Here is a 25,021-nt window from a genome sequence, read left to right as displayed (position 1 = left end):
GAAGAGGTCTGAGGATAAGTGGTAGGAGGATGTGACCAAGGGTACCACTGAGGCCAAGGCATAGGGTAGGAGAACCCAGATGCTGCCCATGGGGGGGCGAAGCAGGGAAACTGAGGCTGGTGGCTGTGGACTGTAGCCTGAGCTGGAAGAGGCTCCAGTGGAGGAGGAGAGGCAGGTGGGGAGAAGTCCACCTGCTGCTGTATATTGGGTTCGCTGTCAGTGAAGGTAGCCAGGTCAGGTGGTGAGAGCGGCTGTTCGAAGAGGGAGCCCTGTGCTTCCAGAAGCGGAGAGTTAGGCTCAGGTGGCACTGAGAGGTTACATTCAGTGAGGAACTGTTGCTCCTGCTCCACGGGCTGTGCTGAGCCTGGACAAAGTAATTAATGGATTAACTTGTCAATCCTTGGAAAATTCATTCTGTACTCAAACAGTAACTGGGGTATGTTTGAGGAGGACACACTGCACTATTCATCCATAACAAACAATTTTTGATCCTCCTATTTTAATTGCAAAATTCAACTCAGCTTTAACTTTAGAGTTGTTAAGATATCCTCATAATGAACATCTCTTTAATATATTTACAATGCATGACTCCCAGGAGAGTGTGAGGATGATGTGGGTGAAATGCTGAGTAAATTTCTGTATATTTCAGAAATATAATCATTGGCTAAGATTTTCCAAGTTTCCTAGGAGATTTAGACACCCAATTCCCATTGAAATTAACAGGAGTTTTGCACCTAAATCCACTAGTTGGCTTTGAATATCTCCGCCATTCACGTTAAAAGCCTCTAGAAATGTAATAGAGATAGAGAATGGTTTTTTTAGTAAAGTGCCACTTCCATCTATTTTGGTTCTCATTCCATGCCCGTCACCATGGTATCTGAGAACCTAAGGGAGTCAGTAAATGATACGTTTCTTTCTTTTCATTTCTGGAAGACACAGCACAACTTTACTACTGTATGGAAGGTGGATGTGGGGGGAACAATGTAAAGCTCGCTATGGTCAAACAAAACAAACACAGCCATGAGAACAGAAAAGCTGTAAGGAATCAGTTCACCCACATGCTAAGATTAGTTGAGTGTGAATTTTTATTTTCTCTTGATATCCTGGAATTGTGCATTAATCTGAATTAAAATATATGGTGCTGGTTTGTGTCTGGGAGAAGAAGGCATATGGGTGTGTATTTGTGAGTTTTGGCATCATGGATATACTTTTTCCTGGGGAATTTTTCACTTTCTTATTAGGAGATATCCTCTTAGCTACGTCACTAGAATTTCTAGGAAGTAGGAGCTGATAGAATAAAAAGGCTGCGAGCTGAAGGCAAAGGGTACACACTGACTGGCAGCTCTCCACTGAGTCTTAGCATAAGAACTACTGCAGTGACTTAGCAAAGGAAAACAGTCGCTGAAGACACATCTTTACCAGGCTGCTACGTAGCACCAGGCATCACAGCCACAATCTGTAAGTATAATAGCCTTTCAAGTAGTTTTGTTGTATTTCATATCCATGCTTGGCAGAATTCAATTTTTATTTTTGTATAATTTTGATGAATAAAAAGTTTAGTTTATTTTTAAGCATTTTAAAGATTTTTTTATTGATTTAAATTTTCACACTTGTGCAAAATTATGTCTTTTAAGCATTTTTAAATTTTTTTTATCCATTTAAATTTTCACAGTTGTGGGAAATTATGGGGCGTTGGAAAGTGTGTCTGTGTGTCTGTGTGAGTCAGACAATAATTATTTTATGACAGTAGATATTGAGATTCAAAAAGTTAAAGCTTTATAACAGTTAAAACACAAACTGTCAATATCTTGTGTCACAATTTACAAAATAAATATCCTTAAATCAAAATCTAAGTTCTCAAGCAGCATTTTTCTTACTTGAAATCAATGTTTATCGACTTTTACTGATAAAAATCGAATCCTTTCAAAGGTATTCATATCTTAGCTGAGTTCATTGTCAGTGATCTCAGCTCAGAGCTATCAGATTCAGTCAGATCTGAAGTAACGCTACACAAATGTCCTGTGCAAGTTACTTTAATTTCCAGTCCGCCTCACCATTAAGATCTGCTTTAGACAATACACTAGCCCAGTGGAGAGTCTTGCTGTTTAACCCCGTAAAGTGATTTGTGAAATAGCGTATAGGAAAGATGCTATAGACAATAACGTTGTATGATATTATTGTATTGCAATAAGTTAATATCAGTGCTTAAACCATGTGCTGTAATCCTGCATGTTTGTTTTTTGCAGCCATCTCTTCAAAGAGCAAAGTGAAGAGAAGTTCTCCAGAAACATGATTGGCCTGTGGTTCCTCTCTGTTCTCACTTACGGTAAGTGAGTGTGTATCTGAGTGGAAAACAAGTTAGACTGGAAGTAACAGCACTGCTGTTTTCTCGCAGCTTCCTTCTGAAGTAAATGGGGGTGCAGTAGCTGGGTTAAGATTTAGGGCAGATTTGCACAAAAAGCATTAGATGGCATGGCATGCTTCCTCTCTCAACTGCCAAAGCCAAAAGTGGCCCCTATGTGGGGCTGTGCAGCATACCCACCCAGTGTGGGCAATGACTGGACACATCCTTGACAAGCTGGAGACCCTACATTTGATATTGACATGTCTGATTGGGAGACTATTGTAACTTTGTATAAAGCAAATACACAGGCTCAAATACCTGCACATATGCAATATCCACTGAGATCTAGATATATTCTTCTTTAGAAAAAAGCAATCAGGTCTAGGTTGCTGTAGAAGTTATATCCAAAACGTAGCATGCAGGTGGGATCCCTAATTCAACAGCGTTATTTCTGTTAGCTCCTGGAAGAGCATTTTGACACTGACATCTTGTATGTTTGGGCTAAATTTCTGTGCTGTTTTCATTCCTCTCTCTCTCTCTCTCTCTCTCCCTTTTTAAATCTCTCTGTGCTATATACTGCAGTTCTAGCTGCTGAAGCTCTTTTTCTGATCAGTTCTCTCAAAGAGATAGACACTAATTCTTCCTGGAAATGCTCTTCGTAAAGCAGAATCATATAAAGAGATAAACATGGCCTTTGATAACAGAACAGGAAGCACAGGTAAAAGGATACCAACTTCTCTGCATCTTCTCTTTCTAGGACTTATGGTGCTTGAGGAGGGCAATTGCTGGACATACCACTATTCAGAAAAAAGTATGACCTATAAGCTTGCGGAGGAATGGTGTAGGAAACACTATACAAATATGGTTGCCATTCAGAATAAGGAGGAAATTGCCCATCTGAATGCATTTTTACCCTTCAATCCAAGTTATTACTGGATTGGAATCAGAAAAATTGATAATGAGTGGACCTGGGTTGGAACAAGAAAACGGCTGACTGAAGAGGCTAAAAACTGGGCTCAGGGTGAACCAAACAACAGAAGGAATGACGAGGACTGTGTTGAAATCTACATCAAAAGAGACAAGGATGCAGGCAAATGGAATGATGAAAGATGCAGCAAACAGAAGGTTGCCTTGTGCTACGCAGGTACAGAATGCAATCAATCCCAAAGAGCCTATATGATAATAAGAAAATGGACGTTTATTAGCTAACCTATATATATACATTAAACATTGTTACTATATTAGGCTTAACTTTAAGCATGTGAGTGGTCCACTGAGGGCTACTCGCTTGCTTAAAACGAATAATGCAGAACTTAGAGCCTTTATTAAATCATGTAAAAGTCTATTGTTCTTTTTGTGATTTAACTTTTGATATAAGTTGAGTCTGTTTCCAGCCACAGGAATACTTTTGTGAGTGGCTAGGTTCAACTGTCTTGGTTTCTGAAATGCTGCGATGCAATACCAATGTAATTTCAAATGGCATAACGTTCACCCTCTGTTTACTTTTGCAAAGTATTTATTATCCACAGTGTGTTTTCTCCTGGATAAGTAAAGCACTGCAATGGCTCTAAACAGATTAACTTAGTAAAGGGGATAGATTGTTTTATAACCATGCTGAATTTCCTTCTAGCTTCCTGTAACCAGTCTTCCTGCAGTGGCCATGGTGAATGCCTGGAGACCATTAACAATCATACCTGCCTCTGTGATGCTGGATTCTATGGGCCTGAATGCCAGCATGGTAAGATTATTTCTTAATGCCTTCCCAAACAGGGAGAAGATGTGCATGTCAGCTAGTTTTCAGTAGGTCTAGCTAGTTTGATTATTTCATTTGCTGTTGAGAAAGTGGTACTGACTGTAGGCCTGCTTGGGTCCCTTTGTAGTTGTGACTTGCGACCAATTAAAAGAACCCCATCAAGGGACACTGGAGTGCAGCCATCCACTGCAGACCTACAGCTACAACTCATCCTGTGAGGTTCAGTGTGCAGAAGGCTATGAATCAACTGGGTTTGAACCAGTCTGGTGTACCTCTTCCGGAAACTGGTCTGCACCCACTCCAGCATGTAGAGGTAAATTCTCAAGGAACTGTAGGTCAGATCTCAACTGGCATAAATCCTTATGGCTCTGTTGACTTCAATGCAGCTTTGCCCCTTTACAGCAATGGAGGCTCTGGCCCACTATTTTAATATTAAATTCTTAAAGTGAATTGGGTTTCAGATTGACAGATCTGGAGCCTACAGGCCTGCCTTTGTCCCAGAAGAAGTACAGTTCAGGGAGAGGCATTGACTTAACCCTGCCCTAGATAGCTCTACACTGTCTCTGTCCCGGTCACTTTCTTAACCTGCAGGGAGATAGCTTCGCTCTGTAACGCCCAGCTCCCATCAATGTATATTCTGTTACTATGCAGAAGAAAAGTTTTTCCCTTAGTTTGCTCCAAACTAAGCTCCACGCTATTCCATGTGATTTGCAGCTGTGCAGTGTGATGGCTTAAAGGCTCCAGCTCATGGCTTCCTGATGTGCTCTCCGGCCTCTGGGAACTTGCTGTGGAATTCAACCTGTGAGTTTGCCTGTGAAGAAGGGTTTGTGTTGAAGGGATCAGACAGGCTGCAGTGCGGCGCTTCTGGAGAGTGGGATGGACAGCAGCCGGAATGCGAAGGTACCTAAGATTAAGCAATTCCTATCAAGTGCTTCGAGTGCAGAAGCTTTGCAAAGCCAATCAGCTAGATACAGTGATAATATAAGCTCTTGATTTTCCCGTAGCACCTTTTTTCAGAAAGCCTGAACTCTAAGGTGCTTCAGAGAAAGATCACTGAAAGATCATTTGTTTCAGATCTGAAATGCATGTTGATTTGGAGTGGGGTCTGATGCACATCTGTCAGTACCAGAAATGGGGCATAATTTAGAACCTTTTTTAGAGACACTATATACATCTTACAAGAATAGATTTGTATTTTGGTTACATGTTATGAAATACGGAGACATCCCGAAATCCCGTGTCCAGTCCCCTGAGACACCCAGATCCCACTGCTCCTAGTCATTTTCTTAGCCTGCAGGGAGATAGCTTCGCTCTGTAACGCCCAGCTCCCATCAATGTATATTCTGTTACCATGCAGAAGAAATGTTTTTCTTTTACTTTGTTCTGTGGGGAAAAAGAACTAGGTGGCCTTCTTTATGACAGCCAAAGTAACACCGAAGGCCCAAATTCAGGCCCTCTGACAGAAGCTGACTATATAGACGGCCTTTACGTAGAACAGTACAGGCCAGAGCCTGAACAAAACTAAGCTGTACAATTTCCTGCCAAGTATGATCATGGGCTATGACCGGAGGGGGGAGGGAGCAATGCGAAAGGCTTAGCAACATAATAACTGCTTGTTTATGAAAAACATGATAGCCGCTTGTTCATGAAACATAATAACCGCCTATATGAAGAAATTGCTTCTAGTAAAGGTCAACTTCCCCTGTAGTTCCAGCTAACTACCAAACTAGCCAATCATATATCATCTTTGGGTGTCCCGTAATAAACCCCTATGCCCTTAACCATAGAACCCCGGAAAAAAACAGTATGTACCCTGACGAGAACAACACTCCAACTGGTGCCAAGTACCACCCATGTCGGAAACCACCAAGAAACCCCCCCACCCAATAGGCACCCAATTCTCATAAATAATGAGGAAGCTGCCGGGAAAAAGGGACAGACCCCAACTCTTATTTTCGCATAAATGACGTATTATTTGTACTATGCTTGCGGTTTGATGGAATAAAAGCAGCCTGCGTGCTGTGCTAGGTGTGGTAGTTTTCGGACTGCTACCCCAACGCGTTGGTATGTATTGCAATAAACTGGCCTCAGGCTTGAGTCTGTGAACTAAAATCAATGCGTGGGTGACTTTTTCCACGACAATTCCAAACTAAGCTCCATGCTATTCCATGTGATTTGCAGTTGTGCAGTGTGATGGCTTCATAGGTGTGCGCATGGGGTGTGCTGGGTGTGCACAGGCACACCCTAATGCAGGGGTGGGCAAATGGCTCCACTCTCCCGGTGCAGCAAGCCCCGGCCCTTCCCCCGCCTTCCCGGGCCAGCCCCCGCCTGCCACCTCCCCCCCCCCCCCGCGGGTCTCCCCCAACCCCATCCCGGAGCGTCCCTACCTGGAAGAAATAGGCGTGGGCCTCTCCCGTGCCTGCTTGTGCTGCACATTCCTGCTCAACGGCTGTCTGCTGCCCCAGGGTCCTAGTGCCCCCCATCCCCTAATGGCAGGGCAGGCTGCCCTTACCCTGCCCTTCTGCCCTAGCCCTGAGCCTCTCCAATACCCCAAACCTCTCATCCCCAGCCCCAGCCCTCATCCCCCTGCACCCTAATCATCTGCCCCAGCTCTGAGCCCCCTCCTGCATCATGAACCCCTCAGCCCCAGCCCTTATCCCCCCGCACCCTAATCCACTGCCCCAGCCCTGAGCCCCCTCCTGCGTCATGAACCCCCCCATCCCCATCCCTCATCCCCCCGCACCCTAATCCTCTGCCCCAGCCCTGAGTCCCCTCCTGCATCGTGAACCCCTCATCCTCAGCCCCAGCCCTCATCCCCAGCCCTCATCCCCCGCACCCTAATCCTCTGCCCCAGCCCTGAGCCGCCCCAGCCAGAGCCCTCATCCCCCTGCACCCTAATCCTCTGCCCCAGCCCTGAGCCCCCTCCTGCGTCATGAACCCCCATCCCCATCCCCATCCCTTATCCCCCCGCACCCTAATCCTCTGCTCTAGCCCTGAGCCCCCTCCTGTGTCATGAACCCCCCATCCCCATCCCTCATCCCCCCGCACCCTAATCCTCTGCCCCAGCCAGGAGCCCCCCCCTGCATTGTGAACCCCTCATCCCCAGCCAGAGCCAGAGCCCTCATCCCCCCGCACCCAAATCCTCTGCCCCAGCCCTGAGCCCCGTCCTGTATCATGAACCCCTCATCAAAGCCACGCCGCTTCAGCGCTGCCAGGGCCGCTGCTGGATGCGGCTCGCTGGGCTCCGTGAGAGGAGGGAGGCGGGGGTAAGCAGCATGGTAAGCCACTCTGAGCTGGGCACCCCCAGACCCCATCCCCCCCAGCTCTGAGCACAGCCCCTCTGAGCCGGGCACCCTCTGACCCCATCCCCCCCACAGCCCTGACCCCCAGCTCTGAGCCCAGCCCCTCTGAGCTGGCCAGCTGGGCACCCCCCAACCCCATCCCCCCCATCTCTGACCCCCAGCTCCGAGCCCAGCCCCCCTGAGCTGGCCAGTTGGGCACCCCCTGACCCATCCCCCCACAGCCCTGACCCCCAGCTCCGAGCCCAGCCCCTATGAACCGGGCACCCCTGACCCATCCCCCCACAGCCCTGACCCCCAGCTCCGAGCCCAGCCCCTATGAGCCGGGCACCCCCTGACCCCATCCCCCCACAGCCCTGACCCCCAGCTCCAAGCCCAGCCCCTCTGAGCCAGGCACCCCCCAACCCAGAGCCCAGCTCCCCACCCAGTCCTGGGTAACAGCTGCGCCACCCCCAGGCAGCGACAGCCCATTGGCACCAACCATCACCATCACCCAGCGACAGCTCATTATGTAATTGCAAATGTATACATACCATTAAAGCATTTAATGTTTTTAAATAATGTATGTTGTGTATTTTCAAATTATTAAAATAATTTTTGAATGTATTTCACTGGTTATTTTTTACATTTCCAAATACATGTTACTATAGTATTGCAACTTTTTTTATGGAAGGGGCCCCCGAAATTGCTTTGCCCCAGGCTCCCTGAATCCTCTGGGCGGCCCTGTCGGCGGGACCTGAGCTCCTCCCGCTCGGCCGCAGCTCACAGCCCCGCCCCCTTACCACGCGGCTCTGAGCGGGTGGAGCTCAGGCCTTGCTGGAGCCACCACGGCGCTGCAGCGCTGTCCAGGGCTGCTCCTGGATGCAGCGCACTGAGGCGCCGGGGGAAGGCGGAGGCGGGGGGAGCCTCCGACATTCTTATGGGGGCCCCTGTGGGGCCCGGGGCCTGGGGCAAATTGCCCCACTTGCCCCCCCCGGGCGGCCCTGCATCCTCAGCCAGAAGCCTCATCCCCCTGCACCCTAATCCTCTGCCCCAGCCCTGAGCCCCCTCCTGCATCATGAACCCCTCATCCTCAGCCCCACAGCCCTTACCCCTGCACCCCCTCCTATCCCCAAACTCCCTCCCAGAGCCTGCACCCCTCACCCCCTCCTATGCCCCCACCCCCAGCCCAGAGCCTGCACCCAAACTCCGTCCCAGAGCCTGCACCCCTCACCCCCTACTGCACACCCACCCCCTGCCCCAGCACGGAGCCTGCACCCAGCACCCAAACTCCATCCCAGAGCCTGCACCCCAGACCCCCTCCCCCATCCAAAGTCCATCCCAGAGCCTTAGGCAGGTGGGGGGCGAAGTTGGGGGGGGGGCGGGTTCTGGGCACCACCAAAATTTCTACAAACCTGCCACCCATGTGCGGGGCAGCGTGTCTGGCAAAACACGCTGCTAGGAGCCTCATGGTAAGGGGTCCAGGGCCGGTGGGGTTGGATAAGGGATGGGAGCAGTCAGGGGACAGGGAGCAAGGAGGGTCCTGGGGGGGCAGTTAAGGTGGGGGGGTCTCTGGAGAGGGTGGTCAGGGGACAATGAGCTGGGGGTGGTTGGATGAGTTGGGAGTTCGGGGGGGGGGCCTGTCAGGAGGCAGGGGTGTGGAGAGGGGTTGGGGCAGGCAGGGAGCAGGGGGGGTTGTATGGGTCGAGAGTTCTGGGGGTCCTGTCAGGGGGTGGGGAGCAGTTGGATAGGCGTGAGAGTCCCAGGGGTCTGTCTGGGGGCGAGGATGTGGATAAGGGTCGGGGCAGTCAGGGGACAAGTAGGGGGTAGAGTCCTAGGGGGGCAGTCAGGGGACAAGGAGCAGGGAGACTTAGATAGGGGGTGGAGTCCTGGGGGGTAGTTAGGGGCAGGGGTCCCAGGAGATAGTAGTCAGGGGACAAGGAGCGGGGGGGTTGGGGGTTCTGAGGGGGGCAGTCAGGAGGCGAGAAGTAGGAGGGAGTGGATGCGGGCGGGGCTAGGGCGGGGTGGGTGCACACCCTAATGAAATGTGCTGCGCACGCCTATGGATGGCTTAAAGGCTCTGGCTCATGGTGCCCAGACGTGCTCTCCGGCCTCTGGGAACTTTCTGTGGAATTCAACCTGTGAGTTTGCCTGTGAAGAAGGGTTTGTGTTGAAGGGATCAGACAAGCTGCAGTGTGGCGCTTCTGGAAAGTGGGATGGAGAGCAGCCGGAATGCGAAGGTACCTTTCTTTATCACTGCCCTTCCCAGTACACAGGGCTCTCACTGCTTGTGTAGAGTGCTCCTGTGGCATCCAAACTAACCACTGATGTGTGAAGCAGTGAACAGGCCTGAAAACGGCTTTGTGGAGTGTACTGCCCGTCATCCAGAATTCACCCACAACTCGGCCTGTGAGTTCCATTGTGAGGAGGGCTACAGATTAAGTGGATCACCCACGATTCAGTGCACAGCTCAGGGAGAATGGTCAGAGCCCTTCCCGAAGTGTGAAGGTAGGTCTTTGTCCTTTTTGAAATAATCCATTAATAATAATACAATGCCTAGCTCTTAAACAGCACTTCTCGTCAGTGGATCTCAAAGCACTTTCCAAAAGAAGTCAGTATCATTGTCCCCATTTTACAGATGTGGAAAATGAGGTGCAGACAGGGGAAGTAACTGTCATGAGGAGCAGACCCCCAAGAAGCAGGATAGCATACCATTAACATTGTGCGTTTAAAGGAGGGGCCAGGTTCCTTGCACCAACACATGCTTGACAAGGGAGAGGTCATCCCTAACTCTGGCCCTGATGAACATTAGAGCAGTCTTTAGGCAACTCTCTTGTACTGTGAGCTAAGAATTAGCATCATGGAGCTCTGTTTTGTCCCCACTCCTCCCTACGCCTACATGGCCCCCTACAAACCCCATCTCTTCCCTCAACTGACCAGTGCATCTCTGCTTTGTACTGTGCACCCTTGAGGAATTACATCACATCCACCAGCACATCTGGCCAAGGATCAGACAGTGCGCCCTCAGAGCCTGCTAATGCTACTGATTTGCTAGCTTGAGGGGCCTCTTGTACCTGAATCCCCATGTCTGCGTGTGCAGCTTGACTGCTGTAGGCAAAAATTACCTGGGAACCTCTGCTGAGAACTGGCTTCCTGTGGTCCAGAGAGCCTGCACATTCTCAGACTGAGAGGGCAGCTTGTCCATTATGGTAACCAGAAGATGACACTGCGGCAGATGCAACTCAGGAGAAAGATCTGCAGGGAATTTTTTTTTTTAATGTGAAGTACATTTGCATTTGTAGAGGACATTTTTGATGGAATCAAAACTAAGCTAGGGCGAGTGATTAACAACAGAAGACTGAGTGAAAAGTACATTAATGCTGCTAATGAAGCTCAAAAGTCACTCAGAGATGGAGCTGGTTGGAAAATGGAGGGGAGGTGAAGTCCCAGAGAAAATTTCATGTTTTCAGCAAAAAATAACTAATTATAATATTTTATACAAAAAACAAAGAATTTTGATTCAGAAATGCTACTGTAGTGCCTCACGGGAGTTGCGGTTAGAGTGCCTCATGCTCCTTCATGGCCCTTTATGGCCCTGGCTCTGTGGTCAGACTACAGTTCCCATGATGCACCATACTCTCTGCTCTTCATGAGAGCCTCAGGAGAGTTGCATGGCCACAGTGTGCATCAGGGAAGATGAAGGCTGGCTGGGGTAGCCCAGTATAGCACACAAAGGAGAATGGGTGCATGAGACACCTGAACTACAATTTCCAGGATGGACTGTGGCAGCATTTCAGAGATATTTTATTTTCTGGTTGAAATATTTTGGGTTTGGCTGAAAACCAGGGGGGAAAAACATGCAATTTTTTGATGAAAAGATTTCCATAGAAAAGACACTTTGGGGAGGGGGGGGGGGTCAAAAACCCAATTTTTCCGTCAAAAAATAGTTTTGGCAGAAAATTTTCAGTCAGCCCACTTTTGCGTCGACTTGTGTGTCAGAAGGGCATCTTAACTAAAAATATGATTTGTTCAATATAATAAATCAGTGTTTTAATGCAATTTTCCCAGTGCACGCAGAATAACAGTCATAGAGTTAAAGAACCTTTTATGTTGTTTTATGAGCTGTGCATTGTTCACCCCACCTAGTGCTGTAATTGGCTGAAGATCCTTTCGTACCTAAAAGTATTACTTAGGATCCATTATTAAAACTACTCCACAGAAATAAGATACCAACTTTTTGACATATGCAGAAGTGTTGTATAGCGAGTGAAGCACAAAAAGTCAAGACACCTTGTTCTCATCCTGAGAGATGGCACAACTGTACTATTAAACACAGGCAGTAATATTTTTAAACCTACCTAATTTTTCACTTAATACCTTCTCCAGAAAAGGCCTGAAGGGAAGAAGCTGGGGGGGTCCAGTGCCACCAGAAAAACCCTGGCTATTTCATCTCGATGGACCTCTGAAATCACCGGAGCATACAGACTAGGAGGAAATTTGCTTGGGGGGAAAAATACAGAGCTATTCATTAGCACTGCATTTCAAATAAGCATGAAGAGACAAAAATATGAGTTACTATTATTGTGGAGTAACAGATCTATCAATACGAGCAAAGAGAAACATAAGTTTCATATCTAACAATGTATTTTAAAATGGTGAGCATGTGTCTATATTCTGCCTTTAAATCAACTACTGAAGGCCTATATTTTATTAACCACAGTAAGAAAAACTCCCCAATCTGCTTCTGCTGAAAAATGGTAAAAGTGCATACAAAGAGGAATTTACTCAATAGGTGTATGAGCGGAAAATTTCAAAGGGAAACATTTGTAGGTTCAATTTGTTCCAGATGATGAGAGTACCAACATGCTGGCCTGCAGGTTAGTGATAACAGGTTAACGCCATTTTGCTTTGCAGGAAATAAAAACTTAGGAAGAATAAGTGAGAAACGAAATATTAAAAAGAGATTGTGACCAAAAAAAAAAAAAAGAGGAAACAGAATGAGAGAAAGCAGCAGAGAGGGAGAGGGCATCAAGTGAAAACTTACTTGTCACATTCTGGGGTGCAATCCAGACCAGTGCGGGGTTCTGTCACCACCTGCCCTGCAAATTTGGGTGCCTCACAATGCTTTGTTGCTGTAGCTCCCAACCTGGGCCGCTCACAAACAGTAGGCAGGTCACCTCCTGAGTATCTGTGTGTAGCTGCAGTCCTGGTCCAGCATCTCTGACACCAGCAGCTTGTCAGCAAATACCAGCCACATACTGGCTTCCAGCAGTACTTGGTTACTACTTGCAGTGACCCCAAGACACTCCCAGTCCTGGATTGTCCCCAAAATGTGTGTTCTGCACTGTTCAGCCTCTCCGGGACAGTTCAGATATTATCCAACAGTTTGCTACTTTAACTGGAGTTACCCAAACAGTTCAGTTTAAAGACAACACTGGATTACGTTTGGTTAAAAAATAAAAAGTGTATTTAACTACAAAGAGACAGATTTTAAGTGAGTACAAGTATAAATATTAAGGTCAGAAATGGTTACAAGAGAAATACAGATAAAATGCTCTCTAGTAGCTAAAACGAAACTAGTCTTGGTTCAAGGTAAAATCCTTATCCCAAGTTCCCAGCAACAGGGCTGACCAAATTCTCAGGTCACGATGCCCTCACCAAGTCAAAGGGCTGGTTCCTTTGTCGTCTTGGGTGAAAGAGAGAGAGCAAGAGAGAGATAGAAAGATATCCCTGGGGTGTTTTTGCCCCTCACTTTTATAGTCCAGTCACCCTTTGAGATGCATTTTCCGGAGGGTTACCCCTAGATAAATTTCCTTCCCACTGTGAGGATAGAGACATGGCATCTTGTGGTGAAAGAGGTTCCATGTTGTTGCTTGCTAAAACGCAGAGCAGGTCTACACTTAAAGCACTGCATTAATGCAGCTGCGCCACTATAGCGCTTTGGTGATGACGCTACTATGCTGACGGGAGAGCTTCTCTTGGCGGCATAGTTAATCCACCTCCACGAAAGGCGGTATCTATGTCGACAGGAGAAGCCCTCCCATCGACATGGCTCTGTCTACACTGGTGTATAACTAACTGCATTGCTCCGGGGTGTGGCTTTTTCACACCCCTGAGTGATGTAGTAATACCAATGCAAATTCATAGTTATACCTGGCCGCAGATCAATCTGTTCCTGCCTCCCATTCACTGCCAAATGGCCACTTGATGGGTGATTTGCCAATCAACTTTGATGACACCAGGCTAGAGGTGTTAGCTTGTCTGTTGTCTCAGAGGGTATGTCTACACTACGAGAGTACTTCGATTTGACTTAAATCGAATATGTGGAATCGATATTACAAAGTTGAACGTGTGTGTCCACACTAAGGACAGTAATTCGACTTTGTGAGACTTTGTGAGTCCACACTAACGGGGCAAGCGTCGACATTGGAAGCGGTGCACTGTGGGCAGCTATCCCACAGTTCCCGCAGTCCCCGCTGCCCATTGGAATTCTGGGTCGAGCCCCAAATGCCTTCTGGGTAAAAAAATGTGTCGAGGGTGCTTTTGGGTACCTGTCGTCATCCGTCCGTCACTCCCGCCCTCCCTCCCTCCCTCCCTGAAAGCGCCGGCGGGAAATCAGTTCGCGCACTTTTCTGATCAGTGACAGCGCAGACGCCACAGCAGTGCGAGCATGGATCCCGCTGCGACCATCGCTGCAGTTGTGGCCGTTCTCAACGCCTCGCAGCTTCTCATCCACCTTTACCAGAGGCAGCTGCAGAGAAATCAGGAGAGGAGGCTACGGCACCACCGTGAGGGCCTGAAGTCGGAGAGTAGCTCAGAGCTCTCAGAAACCACGAGACCCTGCGCCCAGGACATCACGGTGGCAATGGGTCTTGTGGATATTGTGGAACGGCGATTCTGGGCCCTGGAAACAAGCACGGACTGGTGGGACCGCATAGTGCTGCAGGTCTGGGATGAATCCCAGTGGCTGCGAAACTTTCGCATGCAGAAGGGGACTTTCCTCGAACTTTGTGAGTTGCTGTCCCCTGCCCTGAAGCGCAAGGACACCCGGATGCGAGCAGCCCTGACTGTCCAGAAGCGAGTGGCCATAGCCCTCTGGAAGCTTGCAACGCCAGACAGCTACCGGTCAGTCGCGAACCACTTTGGTGTGGGCAAGTCTACCGTGGGGGTTGTTGTCATGCAAGTAGCCAAGGCAATCGTGAAGGTACTGCTGTCAAAGGTAGTGACCCTGGGAAACGTGGAGCTCATCATAGATGGCTTTGCCGCGATGGGATTCCCAAACTGCGGTGGGGCTATAGATGGGACTCACATCCCTATCCTGGGACCGGACCACCAGGCCAGCCAGTACATTAACAGAAAGGGCTACTTTTCAATGGTGCTGCAAGCACTGGTGGACCACAGGGGACGTTTTACAAACATCAACGTCGGATGGCTGGGCAAGGTTCATGACGCTCGCGTGTTCAGGAACTCTGGTCTGTTTAGACGGCTGCAGGAAGGTCTTTACTTCCCGGAGCACAAAATAAGTCTTGGGGATGTGGAGATGCCTACAGTGATCCTCGGGGACCCTGCATACCCGCTAATGCCCTGGCTCATGAAGCCCTATACTGGCGCCCTGGACTCAGAAAAAGAACTTTTCAACTACCGTTTGAGCAAGTGCAGAATGGTGGTGGAGTGTGCCTTTGGCCGTCTCAAGGGGAGATGGAGAAGCTTACTCACTCGCTGTGATCTCAGCGAAACCAATATCCCCATTGTGATAGCTGCTTGCTGTGTGCTCCACAATCTGTGTGAGAGCAAGGGGGAGACCTTTATGGCGGGGTGGGAGGTTGAGGCAAATAGCCTGGCTGCTGATTACGCCCAGCCAGACAGCCGGGCGATTAGAAGATCCCAGTGGGACGCGCTGTGCATCAGGGAGGCTTTGAAAGCTAGGTTCCTGACTGAGCAGGGTATCCAGTGACTGTTTAGTTTGTGGACACAGATGCTGAACCTGCCCCCGTTTCTTTACCCAGTTACTGTTGACTATCCTTCCAAGTTACATACCCCCTTCACCACCTTCCCAACAAATAAAATCTGTTCCGTTTTGTTAATGAACAACGTTGTCTTTATTACTGTTTTCGCGGGAATGTTTTAAACCGGGGACGCAGACTGTGGCGGGGGGCGGGTTTAGTGTTCTGATGCAAATGATGCTTCTAAACTCCGGGAATGACAGGCTCCGCAGTGGTGGATTGGTTGTTTCAACGGAGCCTGCCAGCAGTCCTGGCCGGGACTGCGTGTATGTGTCGGCCAAGTGACTTTCTGGCAGGGGGCGGAGGGTTACAGACCCCCTGCTGCGTGGCTCTGTGATCCAGGATAAGGACCGCGGCATAAGATCTCTAACTGCCCTCCCCCGCCACAAAGTCACAGATGAACCCCCCCGCCCCCCAGAACATGAAAACCACTTCCCAGACTGACCAGGGTAACTGGTGACTGCACTGTGTATGTGTCCTGATGCTGGACCTGCCCCCGCCTCTGTAGCCTGCTAAAGGTGACTGTCCTGTCCAATTACCAAACCCCTTCCCCCCCTTCAGACAGAATCTCCTCTAAAAGAAAATCTTGGAAACAGTACTTAACAGAAACAAATATTTTATTATGAACCGCACATGAAAAGGGGGGGGGGAAACTTGGACGGGGGCTTGTGTGAGATGGGTAGGAAAGGACTTTTCAAACTTTGAGGAACGAGAGCCTTCTAGTGCTACAGCAGTCTGCAGGGGTTGACTGAAAGTTTTAACGGCCCTTGCCGCCCCTCCTTCTTTGGACTTTGGGTGAGGGGGGTGTGGGACTTTGTGGCGGGGGAGGGCGGTTAGAGATAGACTGCAGCGGGGCTCTGTCCTCCTGCCTCCGGTCTTGCAGAACATCCACAAGGCGCCGGAGCGTGTCCGTTTGCTCCCTCATTAGTCCAAGCAGGGTTTGAGTAGCCTGCTGGTCTTCCTGACGCCACCTCTCCTCCCGTTCCATGACTGCTCGGTGCATTTCTGACAAGTTCTCCCTCCACCGTGTCTGCTGGGCTGCCTGGGCTCGTGAGCAGTCCATTAGTTCATAGAACATGTCCTCACGCGTCTTCTTCTTCCTCCTCCTAATCTGCGCTAGCCTCTGGGAGTGTGATGCCAGGCTGGGTTGGAAGTCAGTCGCAGATGTATCTGTGGGAATGAGAAAAAGGGAATGAATTCCTGAGACAGATAAATGAAGTTGTGTACAAAGAACCTAGTCTTTCTCTGTGAACAAGACCATGCACTGCACCTCTCACATGCGCACTCAGGACAAGGTCGAATTTTCGGCCCTCGCCTTCAGTGCCTGGGGTCTTGCAGTGGTCTTGCAGTTATCTGAGAAGCGTGGCAGGACACCTGAACGTCTGTAGCGTGCAATCATGGTAAGCCGTAGACTTCAGGCTGCTTAACACTGTACTAGTAGCACTGGCCTCCTTTCACATTGAAAGCAATGCCAGTCTCTGCTGCCAGCAATCAGGACAGCATGAACTATGCCCCTGTCCCACCCCCTCGCGGCTGTCCCAGGGAAAGATCCCTGTATGCTGCCCCTCTCCCTCCACCGCGTGGCTGTAAAGCAGTCCCAATACTAACATTCCCCTCCCTAATTCAAAGCAGGGCGTCATGAGCGACATCACCCTGCTGAGGATCTCGAAGTCCCAGAGGGAAAGGATGCTTCGAGAAAGTCTTCAGAAACCAGGGCCGTTTGCCGCCATGCTCTGCAGGGCAATGATACCAGAGTACCTGATGGTGTCGTGGCGCGGTAACGTGTCCTACCACGGAGGGCCCAATAAGATCGCCCTACCCAGGAACCTGATGAACAGGCTGGAAATGTACCTTCATGAGACCTGCGAGGAGTTCTCCTATGAGGATTTCGCCTCTATCCCCGGCCATATTGACCGGATTTTCGCGTAGGTGCACTGGGACTAAAGAGTGGAGCGTCTTGGGCAGCATAATCATGACTTACCGGACATTGTAAAAATTTTTTTAAATACTTGGGACTAAATTGTGAAGAGCCTAAGGCAGACAAATCATGAAAAACCCTTTGTTACTATTGTAAATATTCCACTTTTTTTGCAGATAATTGTTTACATGTTTAAGCACTTTAGGAAAAAGCCATTCTTAATATTATAAATATTTCAGTTCTTGTAAAAATAAATGTTTAGATATTTGAAGCACTTACTGCTTGATCCTTCCCCTGATTCGGTGTCCGGGGTAAGGGATGGGGACGGTTGGTAGGGGATCTCGGTAAGGGTGATGAAGAGCTCCTGGCTGTCGGGGAAATCAGCGGTGCCAGCGCTGTCGACTGCCTCGTCCTCCTCATCTCCTTCTTCATCTTCCCCGTCCGCTAACATGTCCGACGAGGAACCTGCCGCGGACAATATCCCATCCTCAGAGTCTACGGTCAGTGGTGGGGTAGTGGTGGCGGCCGCACCTAGGATGGAATGCAGTGCCTCGTAGAAACGGGATGTGTGGGGCTGGGATCCGGAGCGTCCGTTTGCCTCTTTGGTTTTTTGGTAGCCTTGTCTCAGCTCCTTGATTTTCACGCGGCACTGCGTTGCATCCCGGCTGTATCCTCTCTCTGCCATGGCTTTAGAGATCTTCTCGTAGATCTTTGCATTCCGTCTTTTGGAGCGCAGCTCTGAAAGCACGGACTCATCGCCCCACACAGCGATGAGATCCAAGACTTCCCAATCAGTCCATGCTGGGGCCCTCCTTCTATTAGATTGCACGGCCATCTCTGCTGGAGAGCTCTGCATCGTTGCCAGTGCTGCTGAGCTCGCCACGCTGTCCAAACAGGGAATGAGATTCAAACTGCCCAGACAGGAAAAGGAATTCAAATTTTCCCGGGGCTTTTCCTGTGTGGCTGATCAGAGCATCCGAGCTCGGACTGCTGTCCAGAGCGTCAACAGAGTGGTGCACTGTGGGATAGCTCCCGGAGCTATTACCGTCGATTTCCATCCACACCTAGCCTAATTCGATATGGCCATTTCGAATTTAGCGCTACTCCTCTCGTTTTGGAGGAGTACAGAAGTCGAATTTAAGAGAGCTCTATGTCGAACTAAATAGCTTCGTGGTGTGGACGGGTGCAGGGTTAATTCGATTTAACGCTGCTAAATTCGACATAACCTCCTAGTGTAGACCAGGCCTAAGGAACAGGTTACCTCCTTCCCAGATTTGTCTGGTAAAAACATTTCAGTCATAATTTCAGCTTATGTTCACTACTTTACATATTATGTTGCTACACACATTTCACCATGATCTTTTGTACAAAGATTATTACAGTAGTGTGTAGGGTGTGAATATAGAGGTGCATTCAGTCACCCTACTAGTCTAAGAACAGGTCTACGTTACAGACTTGTATCTGGATAACTACGTCTCTCAGGGGTGCGAAAAATCTACACCCTGAGCAACAGTTATACCAGTCTAACCCCCCGTGTAGACAGCACTATGTTGATGGGAGAGCTTCTCGCGTCAACATAGCTACTGCCTCTCGGGGAGGCGGATTAACTACACCAATGGGAGAAGCTGTCCTGTCAGCGTAGGAGCATCTTCACTTAGCGCTGCAGCTGCACTAATGCAGCGTTTTAAGTGTAGGCCTGCCTAAGAGGTAGGCCTAAAGTGTTTTGGGATGGGGTTTTGTTTTTTTTAAGTTATGAATTTCTGCATCTCCCAGGACTGAAAGAACAGGTTTAACCAGCATCTCCCTGAGTGATTTTTTTTATAATGGTAGATGTTAAATTTTATTTCCACTTTGAAATTGGCATGGGCGTGGCAGTTTTCAGTGTTTCGGTTAAAACTTTTATGTATAAAAAATAAGAGTTGCAAAGATATGTTTTTCAAAACTAGAATGGCATAAAGGTGTAGGAAGTATAGGAAGGACTTTAGGGCTATTTGACACAGAGCTATCTACCAGCATAATTATACTGGTATAATTCCCCACGTGCACACTCTTACTCCCCCACCCCATGTCTGTCTGCTCTGATTAGATTGTAAGCTCTTCTGGGTGGGAACTGTCTACTACTCTGTGTTTGTACAGTGCCTAGCACAATTGGGCCCCATTCTTCGCTGGCCCTTAGGCACTACCATACTAAACATGATTAATAACTATAGCGGTATAATTGTACCAGTAAATTTCCCCATGCAGACAAGCCCTTAGATACTACTAAAATGAGCATTATAGAAACAGATTACAAAGAGACTATGTAAAAATGGCACCTTCTTACTCAATAAATTTGCTCAGTTTTTAACACTTTCACTCCTGTAAGCCCTGCCAAGTCAGCACATGCAGAAGAGAGAGCGCATCATCAACAAAAATGATTAACTGAGAACGTGACCTTGCAATGAAATGTGCACAAGAGTATATCTGCACCCAACTCACTGAAGGATCTGGGCTTAAATTCCAAGTGCAGCATCAAAATGTGCCCTCAATTACGCCTACATTATGTTATTTTCCTCATTGCCAGGGCAAATTGAATAAGTATCCTATCTCAGAGAAAAATGACAATGATACTATGTATTGTCTGCAGAGCCGCAGCAAAGTGTGTTTCAGCAAGGATTAACCAGCCTGGCATCTTCCCTTTTTACAAGATTACAGTATAGGTGAACAAGTTTTCTCCCTCCTCCTTATGACACCCTTTTAGATACCTGAAAACTGCTATCATGTCCCCTCTCAGTCTTCTCTTTTCCAAACTAAGCAAACTCAATACTTTCAGCCTTCCTTTATAGGTCATGTTCTCAAGACCTTTAATCATTCTTGTTGCTCTTCTCTGGACCCTCTCCAATTTCTCCACATCTTTCTTGAAATGTGGTGCCCAGAACTGGACACAATACTCCAGTTGAGGCCTAATCAGCGCAGAGTAGAGCGGAAGAATGACTTCTCGTGTCTTGCTCACAACACACCTGTTAATACAGCCCAGAATCATGTTTGCTTTTTTTGCAACAGCATCACACTGTTGACTCATATTTCGCTTGTGGTCCACTATAACCCCTAGATCCCTTTCTGCCGTACTCCTTCCTAGACAGTCTCTTCCCATTCTGTATGTGTGAAACTGATTTTTCCTTCCTAAGTGGAGCACTTTGCATTTGTCTTTGTTAAACTTCATCCTGTTTACCTCAGACCATTTCTCCAATTTGTCCAGATCATTTTGAATTATGACCCTGTCCTCCAAAGCAGTTGCAATCCCTCCCAGTTTGGTATCATCTGCAAACTTAATAAGCGTACTTTCTATGCCAATATCTAAGTCGTTAATGAAGATATTGAACTGAGCCGGTCCCAAAACAGACCCCCGCGGAACTCCACTTGTTATGCCTTTCCAGCAGGATTGGGAACCATTAATAACAACTCTCTGAGTATGGTTATCCAGCCAGTTATGCACCCACCTTATAGTAGCCCCATCTAAATTGTATTTGCCTAGTTTATCGATAAGAATATCATGCGAGACCGTATCAAATGCTTTACTAAAGTCTAGGTATGCCACATCCACAGCTTCTCCCTCATCCAGAAGACTCGTTATCCTATCAAAGAAAGCTATCAGATTGGTTTGACACGATTTGTTCTTTACAAATCCATGCTGACTATTCCCTATCACCTTACCACCTTCCAAGTGTTTGCAGATGATTTCCTTAATTACTTGCTCCATTATCTTCCCTGGCACAGAAGTTAAACTAACTGCTCTGTAGTTTCCTGGGTTGTTTTTATTTCCCTTTTTATAGATGGGCACTATATTTGCCCTTTTCCAGTCTTCTGTAATCTCTCCCGTCTCCCATGATTTTCCTACTGGAGGAGAAGTCCTTAGCAAGGTCTCACTGTGTAATTTGGCTCCATAAGTATTTAAAGGTTCTAATAAGCAAGGAAGACAAGCTCAAAAGTGAAATTGATGCCAGTAGGATGGATGACAAATTACTATGTCTTATGATACTGGCACTGCTTACAGCAGGAAAGGTTTCAAGAACAACAATCAGTTTTCCTCCATGTGCAGGTGCTGTAAAATGCGACACCAACATGTTTTTATACATAACACAAAGTATTTAATCCCAATCACAAGTCTGCCTTGAAACTTGCACTGAATCATAGGGTTACTATTAACACATCCATAATCACTTACACCTCTGAAGACAATGGGCTTGCACAGGTGTCAATGAGGGCCTAATTAGTTAAACAACTTATTGGGCACAATACAGGAGTAACTGGGTGAAGTGTAATGGCCTGTGATGTACAGATCAGACTAGATAATCTAATGATCCCTTCTCATCTTAAACGGTATGAATTTCATCAGAAGAACCTTTATTACTGGTAATAATGCACAAGATGGAAATAACAGCTTGGCTTTCAGAGGCCATGCTGAGTTTGCAGGGCTGGCAGTTGGAAAAGCCATCTTCATACTTGTAAACTGAGCACATTTGATCCAATATTGAGGCAACAAGTATGGAAAGCCACAAATGTAACTTTTCAAAGCAAAATCACATCTCAAAGGATTTTTTAAAATGATCTATAACTAGATCTGGAATAGTTTTTTCCCCTATTAATCCAGAGACCTACCTTGCAGTGCATAAATGTGTTTTTGATTACATAAAGAATGGAAGAGGGAAGGGTACGGATACTCTCTAAAGGCACAGGCTCCTGCAGGGTACAGATATGTCGCACACAACCCGTCAGAGTTTCCAGCAGCTGCACCATAGTCTGCAAGTGAGATCATTATCATCATCATCATCACTGAAGGCACAATCTATAACAGTACACTGCAGCAGTTAATTCAAAAAGCAAAAATTATAAAGCAGCTCTTCCCTTGTGCATTTGGCTAAACAGTTCTCTGTCTTTTAGGACATTAGCAAATGGAAAAGTATTAGGAAGCCAGAAAGATTAATGAAGCTGTGTAAAAAAGATAGCAGCAGTTTCAGACCACAGCTTTTCTGTGATGTCATATTCTCTTTACGTGAGAATCATGTTTGTATTGTCTGCTGTTTATCAGTTATTTATTATTTCAAGATTGACAGTATCAACTAACAGAGCTTTCAAAGCACAGTTATACCCTAAAAAGTGATTATGAAAAAAATGGCACCTTCCTAAATACCGGCTCTGCTCCTTGAGAGCATTTAGAACAACATCTGCTTGATTTTTTTGCACAAACACTTCACAAATCTCTCCACAGTTTTGGTAAAAAACATATAATCACCTAACCACTCCTCTTACAGCTCATTTCAATAGACTTACCTGTAAAACATTCCTCACTGCTTTGCATAATTCTATGTTCTGGCTGGTTAGTCCTTTGGCTTGACTGGATAATTCATACAACAAATCATTAAATAATTGTATTGCCTGTCAGAATAAAGCAAATTAAAATAAAACTGATATTATTAGACTCCAACATATATCCAGTATAAAACCAGGGCACCCATCATACATCCACTTTCATCTTTGGTATGGAGGTGTGGAATGCAGACACTTATGCTTCATAACTTAGCTGTTTGAAGCAAGAAGTATTGCATGTCATAACCTGCAGTTTCCATAGGTCGCACTTCTATTTAAGATGAGGACAGATATCATGTGTTCTGTTATTACTGTCAAAGTTAGACTCAGGACTCACAGTTTGTCAGACCACTCTGTTTTATTAGCACAGCGCTCAGCTAATACATTCAGATAACGTGAGCCCCATGCAAGACCCAAAAAGTCTTATTTATACAGATAAAAGGACGCGAACTAAACAAAGGGACAAAGAGAGCAAAATTGTAAAATTTACCTGGGGCACAGTATGCATATCCTACTTCCTTACTAACTTATCAATCTAAGGCTAATACTTCACCAATCGCCCTTAAGTGGAGCAATTGTTCTACCTTAATGTCTGCCTTCCTGACACCTGGATCGCAGCATTTCTCATTTCTACTTAAAGGCACATACAACATTCTTTAATTCATTCTATTTCTTTAATATAATTCATTTCACTTTCACAATCCCTCCTTTTGGTTAAGCTTACGCAAAGACCAACAATTACTGGGTTCCACATATTAATCGTTCTTTATCTGTTCGTTCATCAGTGATATTTAACATCATCATATTAGCACTCTGTTTTGGGGCAGTCACCTGGGTGGCATACCTTACACAATTCTGGATACAACAGGAGATTAACTGAAAACATACAAAAATCATTAGGATTCCAAACAGGATAGTCAGGGCTCCCTGAAACAACGTTTCCTATGCCAGAGAAATTGAACAGGTTACTTAGCCACTTCCATAAAGAACTCGGCTCTTCATGGGGAAGATATGCGATTTGTTCTAAGTGGCTAGCGCGATCTATTACCTCATTGGTGTCGTCAGGTATAAACACACAACATTCTTTTCCAATGAGAGCACAGGTCCCTCCTTTGGCTGCCAGCACTATGTCCAATGCCTGACGGTTTTGGAGGGCCGCCCCTGTTTCTTTGGCCAGGGTTTTTAAACTCTCTCCGGTTTCATTTGCCATTATTTCAACTACTGCTTGTAACCTCAGGAGCCTTTTCGCATGGTGTATTACTCCCACAAGTGGGATAAGGGAACTGCCAATGGCCTCTTCCCAGGTTAAGGGGCTTATGTTATTTACATACCATTGGGCATCTGGTAAGTCCCTTCTTCTTCGCCTGAAATTACGGAGGCGTTCTCGTGGGAAGGACCCTAGCACTCGGAATTGTGGGAAGAGTCGGGCAGGATAATAGATACCTGACCAGTTAGCTGGTAACGCAGTATAAGCTATGGTCCCACAAACCCAATGATGGCCTATTAAGGCCGGGAAGGGTCGGTTGCACCCATTTGTCACATAGGTGCCTGCAAAGGAGAAGTAATATCCTCCAAAGGGCACAGCGTAATTCTCCTTACGAGGAGTGGTGTTATTTGCATGGCATTGAAAGATTGTATTGTTTTCACTAAGATTACTGTAGGGGGATTATGAGATTGATTTTTTTTTTGTTTGATCCCAGGTCGAGAAAAAATTCATATCTCCATACCCGGCCCGCCACTCTTTAGTTTTGTTCGAATAATCCCATACACCATTGGCCACAATATGCTGAAGGCAATGGCTTTTTCCCAGATCCAGCCCTGTCCCATTACACACCCAACACCAATGACCTTTTCCCTCCACTACACTTATCCATTTAGATACATTTATTCCCACCGCTTCCCAAGTGTCATTGCTGTTCCATGTTTTGTTAAACGGACGAGGTCCTCCAGTGAGGTCTGGGGAATTGAGTGGGATTGCCAGGACAGGAACACCAATTTGAGAGCGGGCTGGGATGTGGCTGCAGACCCAGCAATTAGAAATATTAAGGGTCTGCGCTATCCACACTTGCTGCTGGATAAAAGAATTGTCCTCATGGACTCCCCAGACCTTAAGACACCAGCAGCCGAGGAACAGGCACCACCAGAGGTGCATGTTGGAGGCAAGGCCCTTCTGGTTCTGACAACCTCAACTGAGGGAACCACAGTCATGGTTTTACGTCCACCAGGCAGCAGGCCCTAGGCTCGCTACTGCTTCTTTTTGGACCTTGCTTTAGGTTGTCGTCTGCTTCTGGCAACCCTTACGAGAGCGTAGATTGTAAGGTATTGCAGGCTGTTCCTCTACGTCTTCTTCTGGAGTCAAAATTGACTCTGTGTGGTTCT

The 25,021-nt window shown here is 47.2% G+C and overlaps 1 protein-coding gene across 1 annotated transcript; it reads left to right on the top strand.

The window, feature by feature from the left end:
* Nucleotides 1-1,328: 1,328 nt before the first annotated feature.
* Nucleotides 1,329-17,075, top strand: LOC135882755 (E-selectin-like; the record flags this gene model as incomplete). Its single annotated transcript, XM_065409773.1, has 10 exons — nucleotides 1,329-1,458; nucleotides 2,247-2,326; nucleotides 3,102-3,488; nucleotides 3,975-4,082; nucleotides 4,225-4,410; nucleotides 4,812-4,997; nucleotides 6,279-6,289; nucleotides 9,441-9,615; nucleotides 9,698-9,883; nucleotides 17,008-17,075. Coding segments are annotated over exons 2-10 (1,344 nt in total), but the record flags the coding sequence as incomplete, so codon positions are not given.
* Nucleotides 17,076-25,021: the final 7,946 nt, after the last annotated feature.

The sequence above is a fragment of the Emys orbicularis genome, chromosome 8 (genome assembly GCF_028017835.1).
Source record: "Emys orbicularis isolate rEmyOrb1 chromosome 8, rEmyOrb1.hap1, whole genome shotgun sequence".
Classification (NCBI taxonomy): Eukaryota; Metazoa; Chordata; order Testudines; family Emydidae; genus Emys; species Emys orbicularis.
Note: the sequence above shows the minus strand (reverse complement) of the source record. Positions and strands in the feature narration are given on the sequence as shown.